The sequence below is a fragment of the Apodemus sylvaticus genome, chromosome 8 (genome assembly GCF_947179515.1).
Source record: "Apodemus sylvaticus chromosome 8, mApoSyl1.1, whole genome shotgun sequence".
Lineage (NCBI taxonomy): Eukaryota > Metazoa > Chordata > Mammalia > Rodentia > Muridae > Apodemus > Apodemus sylvaticus.
This window is the reverse complement of record NC_067479.1, coordinates 9,586,429-9,602,674: the sequence shown is the minus strand read 5'-3', so window position 1 is coordinate 9,602,674 and position 16,246 is coordinate 9,586,429. Positions and strand designations below refer to the sequence as shown.

The window sequence follows — 16,246 nt, the reverse complement described above, 5'->3', positions numbered from 1 at the left end:
GGCGGTATATAGGTGCATGGTATTCAATAATTCCTGTTTTTAAAATAATACTCATAGCTAGTGAAAATTTTCTATTCTAAAAATAAATTTAAATATTAGCATAGAATAATGTGTTTTTTAGGGAAGTATGTAAAATATATAAAAATAAGTTAACTATAGCTTTCTATAAATTCTGTGTGATAATATTTATGTAGACCTTCTCTGCAGATTTTACTCTTTGGTTTTCAGTTTTGTTTATTGTTTTTTTCCATTCAGGGAGTTCATCAGTAGCCTTAGGCTACACAGGTCCCTTCTATGGTGGCCTGGCCGACCGGCTTTGCCTTCATGAACTGGCTGCTTCTGAAGGAAGACCCTGCTGGAATGGGGAGGACATAGTCAAAAGGCAAGTCCTGTATCAACTCCTTGTCTTGCTTTCTTTCTTTCCATGCAATTGAAATGGATGCTTACTGTTGTTATGTTACAGATTAGAGGTTCATCCCTTCCTTTGACTTTCCTAGGTAATTTTGATTTTTTCCATTTCATCTCTGTAGCCACCATGTGTTGAATCTAAAGTTCTTTCTTCTTGTCTGTATTAATCAGGGGTTTGTGTTCCTGTACAAAACATCATGACCAAGAAGCAAGTTGGGGAGGAAGGGGTTTATTCAGCTTACACTTCCACATTTTGGTTCATCACCAAAGGAAGTCAGGACTGGAACTCAAGCAGGTCAGGAAGCAGGAGCTGAAGCAGAGGCCATGGAGGGATGTTCTTTACTGGCTTCCTTTCCCTGGCTTTCTCAGCTTGCTTTCTTACAGAACTCAAGAATACCAGCCCCAAAGGTGGTACCACCCACATGGCCCCTCCCACCATGATTACTAGTTGAGAAAATGCCCCACAACAGGATCTCATGGAGGCATTTCCTCCCCTGAAGCTCTTTTCTCTGTGATAACTCCAGCTTGTGTCAAGTTGACACACAAAACCAGCCAGTTCAATTTCTACCTGTCTCCAGTGTGCATTGTAGCCCCAACCTTTAAATTGTTGTCTTCTCTCTAGCTGGTTTTATTTATCACATGTCTTATTTTTTACCTTCATGATTATGAGATTTCTAGTAACCTCGTGAAACCTGAATACTCAAGTAAAGATGAGAAAGGGGGAGGGAGAGAGGGAGGAAGAGGAGGATGGAAGGGAGAGAGAGGGGGAGGGAAGTACCCTTTCATTCATATATCCCTCGTTAGGATTTGAATTCATTGAAGGCTGTGCCTGAATCTATAAAAATTCACTTGATCGTCAGCTGTCTGATAGAAAAGAGAGACTGTGTGCCACCTCACTCACGCCTGCTGCATTCGGTGACTCATGGCTTAGCCGTCGCCACAGACACGCTCACCTAAAATATCATATAGTGAGTTATTACTGTGATAGATACAGATGACAGTACACTTTCAATACAGATGTCTGTAATAGTTTATTTTTAAAAAATTAGGTGATCATATTCATTGTACTTAGAAGCTATATATTCTTATGTTAAAGTTAACAAATCTCAGAGATCATGAACATTCACAGAAATTGATTTTGGAAATAGAATGTTTAAATTGAAAGAAAAAGTGTTTAGTGATCTGACTAGAATACTTTTCATTATGCTCTTTAAGTCTTGGACTGTATTTTAAAATTTTTATTTTGCATGTATGGAGAGCAGTCATAATATGCAATTGAATGGATAAAATAGTTCTGTTCATATTTTTCCTTCTACATTCTACTAATTAATTTCTACTTTGAATGACAAATTTTCTTTGAATATTATTCAAATTGAAGTGAAGTCTGTAGAAAATGTTTTTAACAGATGAGTGAGAATCGAATGATGACAAATGAAATGAAGATTAAGTATCTAATGCAAATTTATTTACTCTATTATATTGTATTTAACTGTACTATCCAAATTTTCATCTGTAAGCATTTGTAAGTATTTGTGTTCAGTTTGTGTGAGTCTTCAGTCACTTCCTTGAGGTTTGTGTAAGGAGAAGTGAATGACCTAGCAAACGCTTTTGGATAAAAACATACCTTCAATTCATATAATAAAATTTATTTCCATTTTTTTTTAAAAAATTATTTAAGCTTTTTTTTTTTTTACATTCCAGAATTTATCCCCTTCCTGGTCCACCCTCTGACTGTTCCACATCCCATACCTTCTTTCCCCGCATCGCCCCCCACTGTCTCCACGAAGATGTTCACACACACCCATTCCTCTCCTACATACCGTCCAATTTCCCTGGGGCCTCCAGTCTCTTGAGTGTTAGGTGCATCTTCTCTGACTGAACCCCAACTTGTGCTGTATATGTGTAGCTAGTGTGTGCTACCTGGTTGGTGGTCCAGTGTTTGAGAAATCTTGGGGTGGGGGTTCAGGTTAATTGAAACTTCTGATCCTCCCATAGGGTTACCCAGCTCCTCAGCTTCTTCCCTAATTCAACTCTAGTGGTCCCCAGTTTCTGTCCATTGGTTGAGTGTAAGTATCTGCATCTAAATCTTTCAGCTGCTTGTTGGGCATCTCTGAGGACAGCCATGCTAGACTCCTATCTGTAAGTACATCACAGCATCAGCAATAATATCAGGCCTTGGAGCCTCCCCTTGAGCTGGATCGCAATTTGGGCCTGTCATTGGACCTTCCCTCAGGTTCTTATGCACTTTACAATTTCTTTTCTTAATGTAATCTTTAATACCCTGTTCATTTAGATTTAGAAGGCACATCTTTAGGTAGAGTTCTCCATGAAAAATGTCTACATTTCTAGAGCAAAGTAATTCAGGATCTTTTCTTCACTCTACTCTATCCCTTCCTTTTCCCACATTGCTAAGGGCTACTGTTAACTAACAAGGGCCAAGCACAGGGACTCCAGCTATACAGAACAAATTTCACTCTGCCATTATCTTCCTGAAATCATTATATGAACTCATGGCCTCAGTGGATACCTTCGTCTTCCTTCTGACTATTTTGTTTGCCTATCATGACTTTTCTTGTGACTACTTATATGAGCCAACATTTTTGCTCCCAACCTCTATTGTTAGTGAACATTTTCATTCATGATTACTTTTAGGCAATGAGGAAAGAAATCTAAGCATTGGGTCATTTACTTCTCCAAAGATAACTCTAGTGTACTAAAGTTAATGTATTGGACATATTTTGTTTCTGAGGGAACTTTCATGGGTACCCTATTGTTTTATATGCTTGACTTATATAGCATTTTTAATTATGATTTAATCAGTTATTGAGGTACATTTAGAACAAGATCATTTTTGTCAATGCAAACTCAATGGTACAAATTTAGATATATAAGTAATCTAGTAGATTGCTTATGCTGTATTTACTGTGGTTTTATTTGGAATATATTCCAAATAAATAAATATAATATAATAAATATATAATATATAATATATAATATAATTGGAATATATATGTATATTTCAAATAAAAACCTTTCTTTTATCCATTTCTTGTGAAAAGTAGTAATTCACTTGACAAGAAGTGCTGTTATTAATAGTTTTATATTCCTAATTCAGGTTTTAGGTGTTTTGTGACATTTTAGTCAAAGTACTGATAGATGTGTTTTAATATTGAACTCCTGAATTGACCCAATAGCATTTCTATAAAATACTGAGCACAGAAAACTACTATGATTAATTTTTAATTTTTTATCAGAAAACAAAATATACCAAAATTCACAGTGGAGAGTTGTATGCAGCCTTTGCATTAAGCATTCATTTTAGTGATGTACCCTTAGTTAAAACAAATAATGCCATTCAATTTTCAGAAAATTGATACCAAGTGAATGTGTGTCACATTTAGGGATGAAGATTATTATCCTTTTTATGGTAGGTTATAATACCCGTTGCATCCATCCTGGGAAATTATGCCAAACATATCAACACACTAAATTGGTTGCCAAGATTGATTTTTATCACTCATTATAAGACCTGAGTGATTATTTTGGCGGTGTTCCGTCTCCTGCAGGCATTTTTTAGGATGTGACTGATAAGATTATTTATGTGCACAGCTGTGGAAAATCTAGAGACTGCTTCTGTATCATTCAAGAGTCTGTGAAATTCGATACTTCTGAATGTAAGAGAAAAATGTCTGAAATTTTTGTAGTGTAAGGTGGGTTATGTCTGCAAAAAATAGGCTATTTCAATTCCAGTAATTTTAAAGACAGTCTTTGTGCCATATACTCTATTAGAACACTGAGGTCAGTAGGTCAAGTTCTTGATTGCAGATGAAAATGAGCCGCCGCTGCTGAAATCTATGTGATCTGCTTCCCTGAAGGGCCATCTTATCCACCACGTTCTTTTGTTACCTTGAAACAAAACTGTTCTCTGGAAGGTGTGCTGGTCCCTACTCTGCTCTCAGTTATCTTTAATTGTAATTGATTGTCCAATGATTTCTCCACTGCCCTCAGGGCAGTGAAGTTTAGATGACAGTTCCTAATTAGCACAGCTTGCATTCCCCTTGTTATTAATAGAGAGAATATCTAGTACCTCTCCCTTGATCTACAGGAGTTCATGATCTCTACATTAGCCCTTGAAACAGTCAGGAGCTGTTAACTACCCTAGGAAAATTAATAAACTATATAATCTCTACTTCATCTTGATTTAGTTAATGTTTCCTAATGCTTCTGGCATAATCCAGTGGGTTTTTATTTTTTATCTCTAGTTCTTACCATTTTCTTATATGATTATGACTGAATTTTTAGAATCAAGTAAAAATAGACCGAAAGTTAGCAGGCCCCTAATGTTATACTTATGTATTATCATTGTCTATTTCAACTAGGACTTTTTCTCAACAATAATGGCTTAACTTCTTTCCCCCCACTCTCACCTATCACCTAACAGGAAAGCAATTTTCCTGTCAAAGTTTCTTCTGTCTTTCTGATTCTATAGTGATTTATTATGTTAGGATATATAATTTACAGAAAGAATTAGTCTAGTTCTCACATTAGGACCTCTATTAGAAGGCAGCAGAGTTTCAACTGCTTTGGATGTATTCATGTAATAACCCCTTGCTTTTCCTGCATACTGTGTAAAATGCAGTATTCCCGTGATTCAAATACTCATCTGCTTTTAGTCACTGTCCACTATGTATGATACATATCCAGTAAGGTTTGTAAATGTTGCCAAAATCCTCTTTTCCTTTTAAAACTTTTTAACCATTTTTAAATTTTTTAAAAATTAAGGCCTTTATAAATTTAAAACCCTTTATTAAGAGGATGGAAAAAATCTCATGCACATAAATTAACCAGAGGAAAAACTGCACAACTTGGTGAACCCAAGTTAGAACAGTCATTTACTTACAGAGGGAAGTTTTATATTGGATTATACGTTTCACTGTGGAATATATTTTATGAACATATTCTTCACCAAAATGAAAAGTCCATGACAGAATAAGACCTAGAAAAAACAATTAACTTTATATCCTCTTTTGTAATTTGTATTCATTACCTGCATTCAGTCCTTCCTCATCCCCAACCTTTCCCCGCCCATTATTTTTACATACTACAGCCACAACATAATTGGTTGGAAACTAGAGGGTGTTCAAATGGGGATTTGTGGGCTTATTCATCTCAGAAATCTACACCAGAGTATGGAAACGCCACTATTAAAAAGAGTAATTTCCAACTAAATTATTTTATCCAAGCAACTATGGATACAACTTTGCCAAGTTCCTACTTTTACCTCATGTTTTAGTAGAATGAACTCCCTAACTGGTGTGTTGAAACCTCTAATTTACTACCTATAAAGCCTTTTGTGTTATATATCACATCTTTTTTTCTTCTATGCTCATTTCTTTTAGAGTAAAATCTTTGTATTAATAGGGAGGGTGAAAAAATTAATACCATTGAGTATGCATAAGTGATTTTTCTGAAGATAAAAGAACTATGGGTAAATTAAATCCATAAGTCACTGGCTCTCCTGATTTAATTTTGGTATTTGGTATCTGTCTAGGAAATTGCCCATTTCCTCCAGATTCTCCAGTTGTGTTGAGTATAGACTTTTGTAGTAGGATCTGATGATTTTTTTTATTTCCTCAGTTTCCGTTGTTATATCCCCCTTTTCATTTCTAATTTTGTTAATTTGGATACTTTCTCTCTGCCCTTTGGTCAGTCTGGCTAAGGGTCTATCTTGTTGATTTTCTCAAAAAACCAGCTTCTGGATTCATTGATTGTTTGTATGGTTCTCTTTGTTTCCACTTGACTGATTTCAGCCCTGAATTTGATGATTTCCTGTCTTTTACTCCTCCTGGGTGAATTGGCTTCTTTTTGTTCCAGGGCTTTCAGGTGTGTCCTTAAGCTGCTAATGTATGCACTCTCCATTTTGTTTTTGGAGGCACTCAGGGCTATGAATTTTCCTCTTAGCACTGCTTTCATTGTGTCCCAAATATTTGGGTATGTTGTGTCTTCATTTTCATTAAATGTCACTGGCTCTCAACTTTTCTAATCTTAAAACTCTTTAATACTGTATCTCATGATGTGATGACCCCAAGCCACAAAATTATTTTGATTGCTTCTTCATAACTGTACTTTGCTACTCTTATGAATCATATATAAATATCTGTATTTTCCTATGGTCTTATATGTCCCTGTGGAAGCTTGTTTGACTCTCAAATGGGGTGTGACTCACAGGTTGGTAGGAAACCAGTCGTAAGTAGTACTGAAACTGAGACTTGGACTGTGGGAAGCACTGGTGTTAGGTTATTGATAGTAGGCTCCTAAGTGAAGTTGAACTTCTGACAGTGTAGAAGAGGGATGAATGTTAATATTGCCTATTTTTCTTTGACTTAGCAGTAGGGTCCTGAATACCTCATGGAAGTGTACTTCATTGACAGTGTGAAACCAAAGCTTGTCTAACCTCAAGTGTATTTGTTAAAACATATTAGGCAGAATCATCATAATGAAGGGATGAAGTGTTGGGATGTATAAAAAAGCTTGTACAAAGTCCGAGTTCACATGCTGGAAAAGTGGCTCAGTAGTTAAGAGTAATTTCTATTCCTCCAGAGGACCCAGGTTCAGTTCCCAGGACCCACATGGTAGCTCCCAACCCTCAGTAACTCTAGCTCTAGAGAATATAACATCTTTTTCTGGCTTACACCATTTACTAAGTATACATGTGGTGAGATATGTACATGAAAGCAAACACTTTTACAGATGCAATATTTAAAAAAATGTTTGAAAGACTTACAAAGTCTGATTTTAGAATGCTTTGTAAGCAGATAACTGAGACACACTGGTCCTCGAATGATGGAAATGCAAAGTATGGCTGCAAAGATGCTGTACGTAGATTCATTGCATCCTAAATGTCCATTTTGAGTCTGACAGCATGCATGGTGGTGTAGCTGATGTTTGATGTCTACAACAAATATGGAATGATTTGCAGATTCGCAGCTATAGAATATCTTACACAGCAGCTAGCCTTGAGCTGCCTTATTGTTGAATTTCTGATCTTGGTTTTATTTTCCGTTAAACTGTAGTCAGTAGGCTAACCATTCCATTGAGTGTGTTCATAGAAAATATAAGGGAGGTGTTAGGGGTTTGATAATCATTTTTCTCTAGTTAAGTGTACGTCATTATTCTTGGAGAGTTGGACTTTGCAAGTTGAAAATATAAACCATAGAACTAAATCCACTAGAGAGCTACTTTTACCTCACCACTAAAATAAAATTATGGCCAGTTTTTGAATCTTATAAATCACTGTAGGTACTTGAAAGATGTTTGGTTATCAATTGGTTTTATAACCAGTGTAATTTCTACAATGGAACCATCTAGCCCTGAAAATCTAAAATTCATTTACACTCTTATCTAAAACGTTCTGGATGAATCTGGGAGACATATAGCAGGTATGAGCAATTCCTGGACTGTAATTCAACCCTGATATTTTTCAACAAATGCTTCTAACTTTGCATTTATACTTGAGAGTTTTGGAGCTGGGAGATTTCAGTGTGGAAAGGGATTGAATTGAAAATGAGAGAAGAAGAAGAAGAAGAAGAAGAAGAAGAAGAAGAAGAAGAAGAAGAAGAAGAAGAAGAAGAAGAGGAGGAGGAGGAGGAGGAGGAGGAGGAGGAGGAGGAGGAGGAGGAGGAGGAGGAGAAGAAGAGGAGGAGGATGAGGACGAGGAGGAGGACTAGTAGGAGAAGGACGAGGAGGAGGAGGAGGAGGAGGAGGACGAGGAGGAGGAGGACGAGGAGGAGGAGGACGACGACGTCAACTTACTGTGACCAATAAATTTAAGATTATTTTAATTCATGGCTCCTGACTGTCAGGAATTAAAAACTACAATTGGGGATGGATAGCTTAGTGTGCACATTACTGGATGAGTTATATCTTATATCAGATGAATTCTATTTAGAAAATCAACACATGTGATATGTAGTTTCTTTTTTTTTAATTTTTTTATTCGATATAATTTATTTACATTTCAAATGATTTCCCCTTTTCTAGCCCCCCCACTCCCCGAAAGTCCCGTAAGCCCCCTTCTCTTCCCCTGTCCTCCCACCCAGCCCTTCCCACTTCCCCGTTCTGGTTTTGCTGAATACTGTTTCACTGAGTCTTTCCAGAACCAGGGGCCACTCCTCCTTTCTTCTTGTACCTCATCTGATGTGTGGATTATATTTTGGGTATTCCAGTTTTCTAGGTTAATATCCACTTATTAGTGAGTGCATACCATGATTCACCTTTTGAGTCTGGGTTACCTCACTGAGTATGATATTCTCTAGCTCCATCCATTTGCCTAAGAATTTCATGAATTCGTTGTTTCTAATGGCTGAATAGTACTCCATTGTGTAGATATACCACATTTTTTGCATCCACTCTTCTGTTGAGGGATACCTGGGTTCTTTCCAGCATCTGGCAATTATAAATAGGGCTGCTATGAACATAGTAGAACATGTATCCTTATTACATGGTGGGGAGTCTTCTGGGTATATGCCCAGGAGTGGTATAGCAGGATCTTCTGGAAGTGAGGTGCCCAGTTTTCGGAGGAACCGCCATACTGATTTCCAGAGTGGTTGTACCAATTTGCAACCCCACCAGCAGTGGAGGAGTGTTCCTCTTTCTCCACACCCTCTCCAACACCTGCTGTCTCCTGAATTTTTAATCTTAGCCATTCTGACTGGTGTAAGATGAAATCTTAGGGTTGTTTTGATTTGCATTTCCCTAATGACTAATGAAGTTGAGCATTTTTTAGGATGCTTCTCCGCCATCCGAAGTTCTTCAGGTGAGAATTCTTTGTTTAATTCTGTACCCCATTTTTTAATAGGGTTGTTTGGTTTTCTGGAGTCTAACTTCTTGAGTTCTTTATATATATTGGATATTAGCCCTCTATCTGATGTAGGATTGGTGAAGATCTTTTCCCAATTTGTTGGTTGCCGATTTGTCCTCTTGATGGTGTCCTTTGCCTTACAGAAACTTTGTAATTTTATGAGGTCCCATTTGTCAATTCTTGCTCTTAGAGCATACGCTATTGGTGTTCTGTTCAGAAACTTTCTCCCTGTACCGATGTCCTCAAGGGTCTTCCCCAGTTTCTTTTCTATTAGCTTCAGAGTGTCTGGCTTTATGTGGAGGTCCTTGATCCATTTGGATTTGAGCTTAGTACAAGGAGACAAGGATGGATCAATTCGCATTCTTCTGCATGCTGACCTCCAGTTGAACCAGCACCATTTGTTGAAAAGGCTATCTTTTTTCCATTGGATGTTTTCAGCCTCTTTGTCGAGGATCAAGTGGCCATAGGTGTGTGGGTTCATTTCTGGATCTTCAATCCTGTTCCATTGATCCTCCTGTCTGTCACTGTACCAATACCATGCAGTTTTTAACACTATTGCTCTGTAGTATTGCTTGAGGTCAGGGATACTGATTCCCCCAGATTTTCTTTTGTTGCTGAGAATAGTTTTAGCTATCCTGGGTTTTTTGTTGTTCCAGATGAATTTGATAATTGCTCTTTCTAACTCTGTGAAGAATTGAGTTGGGATTTTGATGGGTATTGCATTGAATCTGTATAGTGCTTTAGGCAAAATGGCCATTTTAACTATATTGATTCTACCGATCCATGAGCATGGGAGGTTTTCCCATTTTTTGAGGTCTTCTTCCATTTCCTTCTTCAGAGTCTTGACGTTCTTGTCATACAGATCTTTCACATGTTTGGTAAGAGTCACCCCAAGATACTTTATACTGTTTGAAGCTATTGTGAAGGGGGTCATTTCCCTAATTTCTTTCTCAGCCTGCTTATCCTTTGAGTATAGGAAGGCCACTGATTTGCTTGAGTTGATTTTATAACCTGTCACTTTGCTGAAGTTGTTTATCAGCTGTAGGAGCTCTCTAGTGGAGTTCTTTGGGTCACTTAGGTAGACGATCATGTCGTCTGCAAATAATGATAGTTTGACTTCTTCCTTTCCAATTTGTATCCCTTTGACCTCCTTATGTTGTCGAATTGCCCGAGCTAGTACCTCAAGTACAATATTGAAAAGATAAGGAGAAAGGGGGCAGCCTTGTCTGGTCCCTGATTTCAGTGGGATTGCTTCAAGTTTCTCTCCATTTAGTTTGATGCTGGCTACCGGTTTGCTGTATATTGCTTTTACTATGTTTAGGTATGGGCCTTGAATTCCTGTTCTCTCCAAGACTTTAAGCATGAAGGGATGCTGAATTTTGTCAAATGCTTTTTCAGCATCCAATGAAATGACCATGTGGTTTTGTTCTTTGAGTTTGTTTAGGTAGTGGATTGTATTGATGGATTTCCATATATTGAACCAACCCTGCATTCCCAGGATAAAGCCTACTTGATCATGGTGGATGATCGTTTTGATGTGTTCTTGGATTCGGTTGGCAAGAATTTTATTGAGTATTTTTGCATCGATGTTCATAAGGGAAATTGGTCTGAAGTTCTCTTTCTTTGTTGGATCTTTTTGTGGCTTTGGTATCAGCATAATTGTGGCTTCATAGAAGGAATTGGGTAGTGTTCCTTCTGTTTCTATTTTGTGGAATAGTTTGAAGAGTATTGGTGTTAACTCTTCTTTGAAGGTCTGGTAGAATTCTGCACTGAAGCCATCTGGTCCTGTGCTTTTTTTGGTTGGAAGACTTTCTATGACTCCTTCTATTTCTTTAGGCATTATGGGACTGTTTAGATGGTCTAGTTGGTCCTGATTTAATTTTGGTATCTGGTATCTGTCAAGGAAATTGTCCATTTCCTCCAGATTCTCCAGTTGTGTTGAGTACAGGCTCTTGTAGTAGGATCTGATGATTTTTTGGATTTCCTCAGTTTCCGTTGTTATATCTCCCTTTTCATTTCTAAGTTTGTTAATTTGGATACTTTCTCTGTGCCCTTTGGTCAGTCTGGCTAAGGGTTTATCTATCTTGTTGATTTTCTCAAAGAACCAGCTCCTGGTTTTGTTGATTTTTTGTATGGTTCTCTTTGTTTCTACTTGATTGATTTCGGCCCTGAGTTTGATGATTTCCTGCCTTCTACTCCTCCTGGGTGAAGTAGCTTCTTTTTGTTCTAGGGCTTTCAGGTGTGTCATTAAGCTGGTAATGTATGCTCTCTCCATTTTCTTTTTGGAGGCACTCAGGGCTATGAGTTTTCCTCTTAGCACTGCTTTCATTGTGTCCCATAGATTTGGGTATGTTGTGTTTTCATTTTCATTGTGTTCTAAAAAGTCTTTAATTTCCTTCTTTATTTCTTCCTTGACCAAGGTATCATTGAGTAGAGTATTGTTAAGTTTCCACGTGTATGTGGGTTTTCTGTTGTTTCTGTTGCTATTGAAGACCACTTTTACTCCATAGTGATCAGATAGGAGGCATGGGATTAGTTCTATCTTCTTATAATTGTTGAGGTCTGTCTTGTGACCAATTATATGGTCGATTTTGGAGAAGGTACCATGAGGTGCTGAGAAAAAGGTATATTCTTTTGTTTTAGGATAGAATGTTCTATATATATCTGTTAAATCTAATTGGTCCAAAGTTTCAATTAGTTTCATTGTGTCCCTGTTTAGTTTCTGTTTTCCTGATCGGTCCATTGAGGAAAGTGCAGTGTTGAAGTCACCCACAATTATTGTGTTAGGTGCAATGTGTGCTTTTAGTTTTAATAAAGTTTCTTTTATGAAAGAGGGTGCCCTTGCATTTGGGGCATAGATGTTCAGGATTGACAGTTCTTCTTTTTGTATTTTTCCTTTGACCAACAAGAAGTGTCCCTCAGGGTCTCTTTTGATGACTTTGGGTTGAAAGTCAATTTTATCTGATATTAAAATGGCTACTCCAGCTTGTTTCCTGAGACCATTTGCTTGTAAAATTGTCTTCCAGCCTTTTACTCTAAGGTAGTGTTTGTCTTTGACCCTGAGGTGTCTTTCCTGTAAGCAGCAAAATGTAGGGTCCTGTTTACGTATCCAGTCAGTTAGTCTGTGTCTTTTTATTGGGGCATTAAGTCCATTGATGTTAAGAGATATTAAGGAATAGTGATTGTTACTTCCTATCATTTTTTAAATTTGAATGCTTAACTTCTTTTGGGTTTGATGAAAGGTTACTATCTTGCTTTTTCCAGGGTGAAGTTTCCCTCCTTGTATTGGTGTTGTCCTCCTATTATCCTTTTTACGGCCGGGTTTGTGGATAGATATTGGGTAAACTTGGTTTTGTCATGAAATATCTTAGTTTCTCCATCTATGGTGATTGAGAGTTTTGCTGGATATAGTAGTTTTGGTTGGCATTTGTGTTCTCTTAGAGTCTGCATGAGATCTGCCCAGGACCTTCTAGCCTTCATAGTCTCAGGTGAAAAGTCTGCTGTGATTCTGATAGGTCTTCCTTTATATGTTACTTGGCCTTTTTCTCTTACTGCCTTTAGTATTCTTTCTTTGTTTAGAACATTTGGTGTTTTGATTATTATGTGACGGGAAGTATTTCTGTTCTGGTCCAGTCTGTTTGGAGTTCTGTAGGCTTCTTGTATATTCATGGGCATCTCTCTCTTTAGGTTAGGGAAGTTTTCTTCCATAATTTTATTGAAGATATTTGCTGGCCCTTTAAGTTGTAAATCTTCACTCTCATCTATGCCTATAATCCTTAGGTTTGGTCTTCTCATTGTGTCCTGGATTTCCTGGATATTTTGGGTTACAAGCTTTTTGCATTTTGCATTTTCTTTAACTGTTGAGTCCATGGTTTCTATGGAATCTTCAGCATCTGAGATTCTTTCTTCTATCTCTTGTATTCTGTTGTTGATATTTGTATCTCTGTCCCCTGATTTCTTCCCAAGGCTTTCTATCTCCAAAGTTGTCTCCCTTTGAGTTTTCTTAGTTGTTTCTACTTCTGATTTTAGATCCTGGATGGTTTTGCTTAGCTCCTTCACTTGCATGTTTGTGTTTTCCTGTAATTCTTTAAGAGATTTTTGTGTTTCCTCTTTCATGAGCTCAGCCTGTTGACCAAAGTTCTCCTGTATTTCTTTAAGAGATTTTTGTGTTTAGTCTTTCATGACCTCAGCCTGTTGAGCAAAGTTCTCCTGTATTTCTTTAAGTGTTTTTTGCATTTCCTCCTTGTTGGCTTTTGTATTCTCCTGGAGTTCTTTCAATGATTTTTGTGTTTCCCTTGCAAGGGCTTCTAACTTTTGATCCATTTTCTCCTGAATTTCTTTAAGTGCGTCCTTCATGTGTTCCTGTACCAGCATCATGACCAGTGATTTTAAATCCAAATCTTGTTTTACTGGTGTGATGGGGTATCCAGGACATGTTGGTAGAGGAGAATTGGGTTCAGATGTTGCCATATTGCCTTGATTTTTGTTAGTGACGTTCCTGCGTTTGCCTTTTGCCATCTAGTTCTCACTGGTGTTACTTGGTCTTGTCAGTGCTGGACTCACCAGTGCAAGCTGCCCCTTCCCAGTTGGCCTCTGGTGCACAGCTTACCTCCTGCGCTGCTTGTAGACAGGGTGCTGCTGCCCAGGCTGTTCAGATCCCAAAGCAGGCACCCGAAGGTTCCCACTGGGGCCCACTGGATTCACTGGAGCACACTGACTTCTCCCAGCTGGCCGCCCGGAAACCCAGCTAGCCACTTGCAGGACTTGGATATGTGGTGCTGCCGCCCAGGCTGATCTGGGCAGCAGAACTCCCAACCGGGTTGGTGCACACAAGGCTAGCCTAGCTGCTCAGGCCCTGAGTCTAGGCAAAAGCCTGGCAGGCCAATGTTGGTGCAAAGCTCCCCTCAGCTGTGGGTATTAATTGGGTGTGTCAGGTGGCTAGGATGGTGGCATGCGCGAGTTCCCTGAGAGTGCTGGGAGAGTCGGCTGGGCTAACAACCTCCTGGCTGGGTCAGCACACAGATGGCCCAACGAGCAGCCCAGGGCCTGGGGGCAGTCCAGGGCCTGACCGTCTGAGACCCCTGCTATGTCCTCCTTGGGCTATGCCTGTTAGCTGGTTTGGTTTTGCCTGCTAGGTCTCTCTGGCTTCCCGTAGTCAAAATGGCGGTGGTGCGCAAACTGGCCCGGATAAACAACCTCCTGGCCGGGTTGGCACACAGATGGCCCACCGAGCAGCCCAGGGCCTGGGGGCAGTCCAGGGCCTGACCGTCTGAGACCCCTGCTATGTCTGCCTTGGGCTATGCCTGTTAGCTGGTTTGGTTTTGTCAGCTAGTCTCTCTGGCTTCCCGTAGGCAAAATGGTGGCGGTGCGCGCTGGCCCGGGCAAACAAGCTCTTGGCTGGGTCGGCACACAGATGGCCCACCGAGCAGCCCAGGACCTGGGGGCAGTCCAGGGCCTGACCGTCTGAGACCCCTACTATGTCCGCCTCGGGCTATGCCTGTTAGCTGGTTTGGTTTTGCCTGCTAGGTCTCTCTGGCTTCCCGTAGGCAAAATGGCGGTGGTACGCAAACGGCCCCGATAAACAACCTCCTGGCTGGGTCGGCACACAGATGGCCCACCGAGCAGTCCTGGGCCTGGGGGCAGTCCAGGGCCTGACCGTCTGAGACCCCTGCTATGTCCGCCTTGGGCTATGCCTGTTAGCTGGTTTGGTTTTGCCTGCTAGGTCTCTCTGGCTTCCCGTAGGCAAAATGGCGGCGGTGCGCGCCGGCCCAGGCAAACAAGCTCCTGGCTGGGTTGGCACACAGATGGCCCGCCGAGCAGCCCAGGACCTGGGGGCAGTCCAGGGCCTGACCGTCTGAGACCCCTGCTATGTCCGCCTCGGGCTATGCCTGTTAGCCGGTTTGGTTTTGCCTGCTAGGTCTCCCTGGCTTCCCTTAGGCAAAATGGTGGTGGTGCGCGCGCCAGCCCTGGAGGAAAAAAACCTCCTGGCCGGGTTTGCACCCCGGTGGACCTCCGATCAGCCCAGGGCCTGGGTGCAGGCCAACGCCCTTCGGGCTTAGACCCCCGCGATGTTGGTCTCGGGTTATATTTGCGTACCTCAGTCTGATTTCTCTGGCGACCGAGAACCAATATGGAGCCCTGGTAACTGACTGGCGGGAGGCAGAGTTCTGATGTGATATGTAGTTTCTGAATTAGTAAAAATAACAATGGGGGTTGAAGAGATGCCACAGCAGTTAATGATGTATGCTGTTTTTGCAGCAAACTTAGGTTGGAGTTGCAGTATTCATATTAAGCAGTTAAAATCTCTATGTAATTCCTTCTTCAGGGACTCTGACTCCCTGCAATTGTTTGGCCTCCCTCGACAACTTATGTGCACATACTCCATAAAGATACATGTACATACAAATAATATAGTATTTCTTCAAAATCCATAAAAATAATTATTGTGCAATAGGACAGGGGCAGGAGGTTACTCCTTCCTAAATAATAGGAAACTATTTCACTAGGGATAGAAATAGAGAAATATATCTTTAAGAGAGTTCATCAAATATTTCAGCTTAAGAAAAGAAGGTATGTTTTTACCCATATAATTGGATCAGTCTTCTCATGACAGAACTAACATTAAAAATCAAAGAGTGTTTTAGAGATAGAAGGAAAACATAGTACTCCTAAACAGTAGTATGGGAATAGTTTGATCACTGGCTAGGCATAGTGTTGATCATGAGAAACTCTCAGGTGACAAGAAATCATGTGCTGAAGTCATGAAAAACCTCCATTGTGCCCTACCACCCACACCCCAGTAACACTACAGTTCTAAGGCTGAGGTACATATTGCTACTTTTCTTCACCCACTGAGTTCCCACAGGAAATCTTTATTGTATACATAATACCTGGAACACAATACAGTTGAATACCAGCCATCTCCCTGTGTCGACTCAGCTTCTTGCATGCTGAAACTATACAAATCGACTATTTTTA

At 39.9% G+C, this 16,246-nt stretch overlaps 1 protein-coding gene across 1 annotated transcript in view; it reads left to right on the top strand.

The window, feature by feature from the left end:
* Gpc5 (glypican 5) overlaps window positions 1-16,246 on the top strand; it is a 745,602-nt gene that overhangs the window by 338,163 nt on the left and 391,193 nt on the right. Inside the window, 2 exon segments of the mRNA XM_052190712.1 lie at window positions 256-289; window positions 291-382. Coding sequence (XP_052046672.1) covers window positions 256-289; window positions 291-382 — 126 coding nt within the window.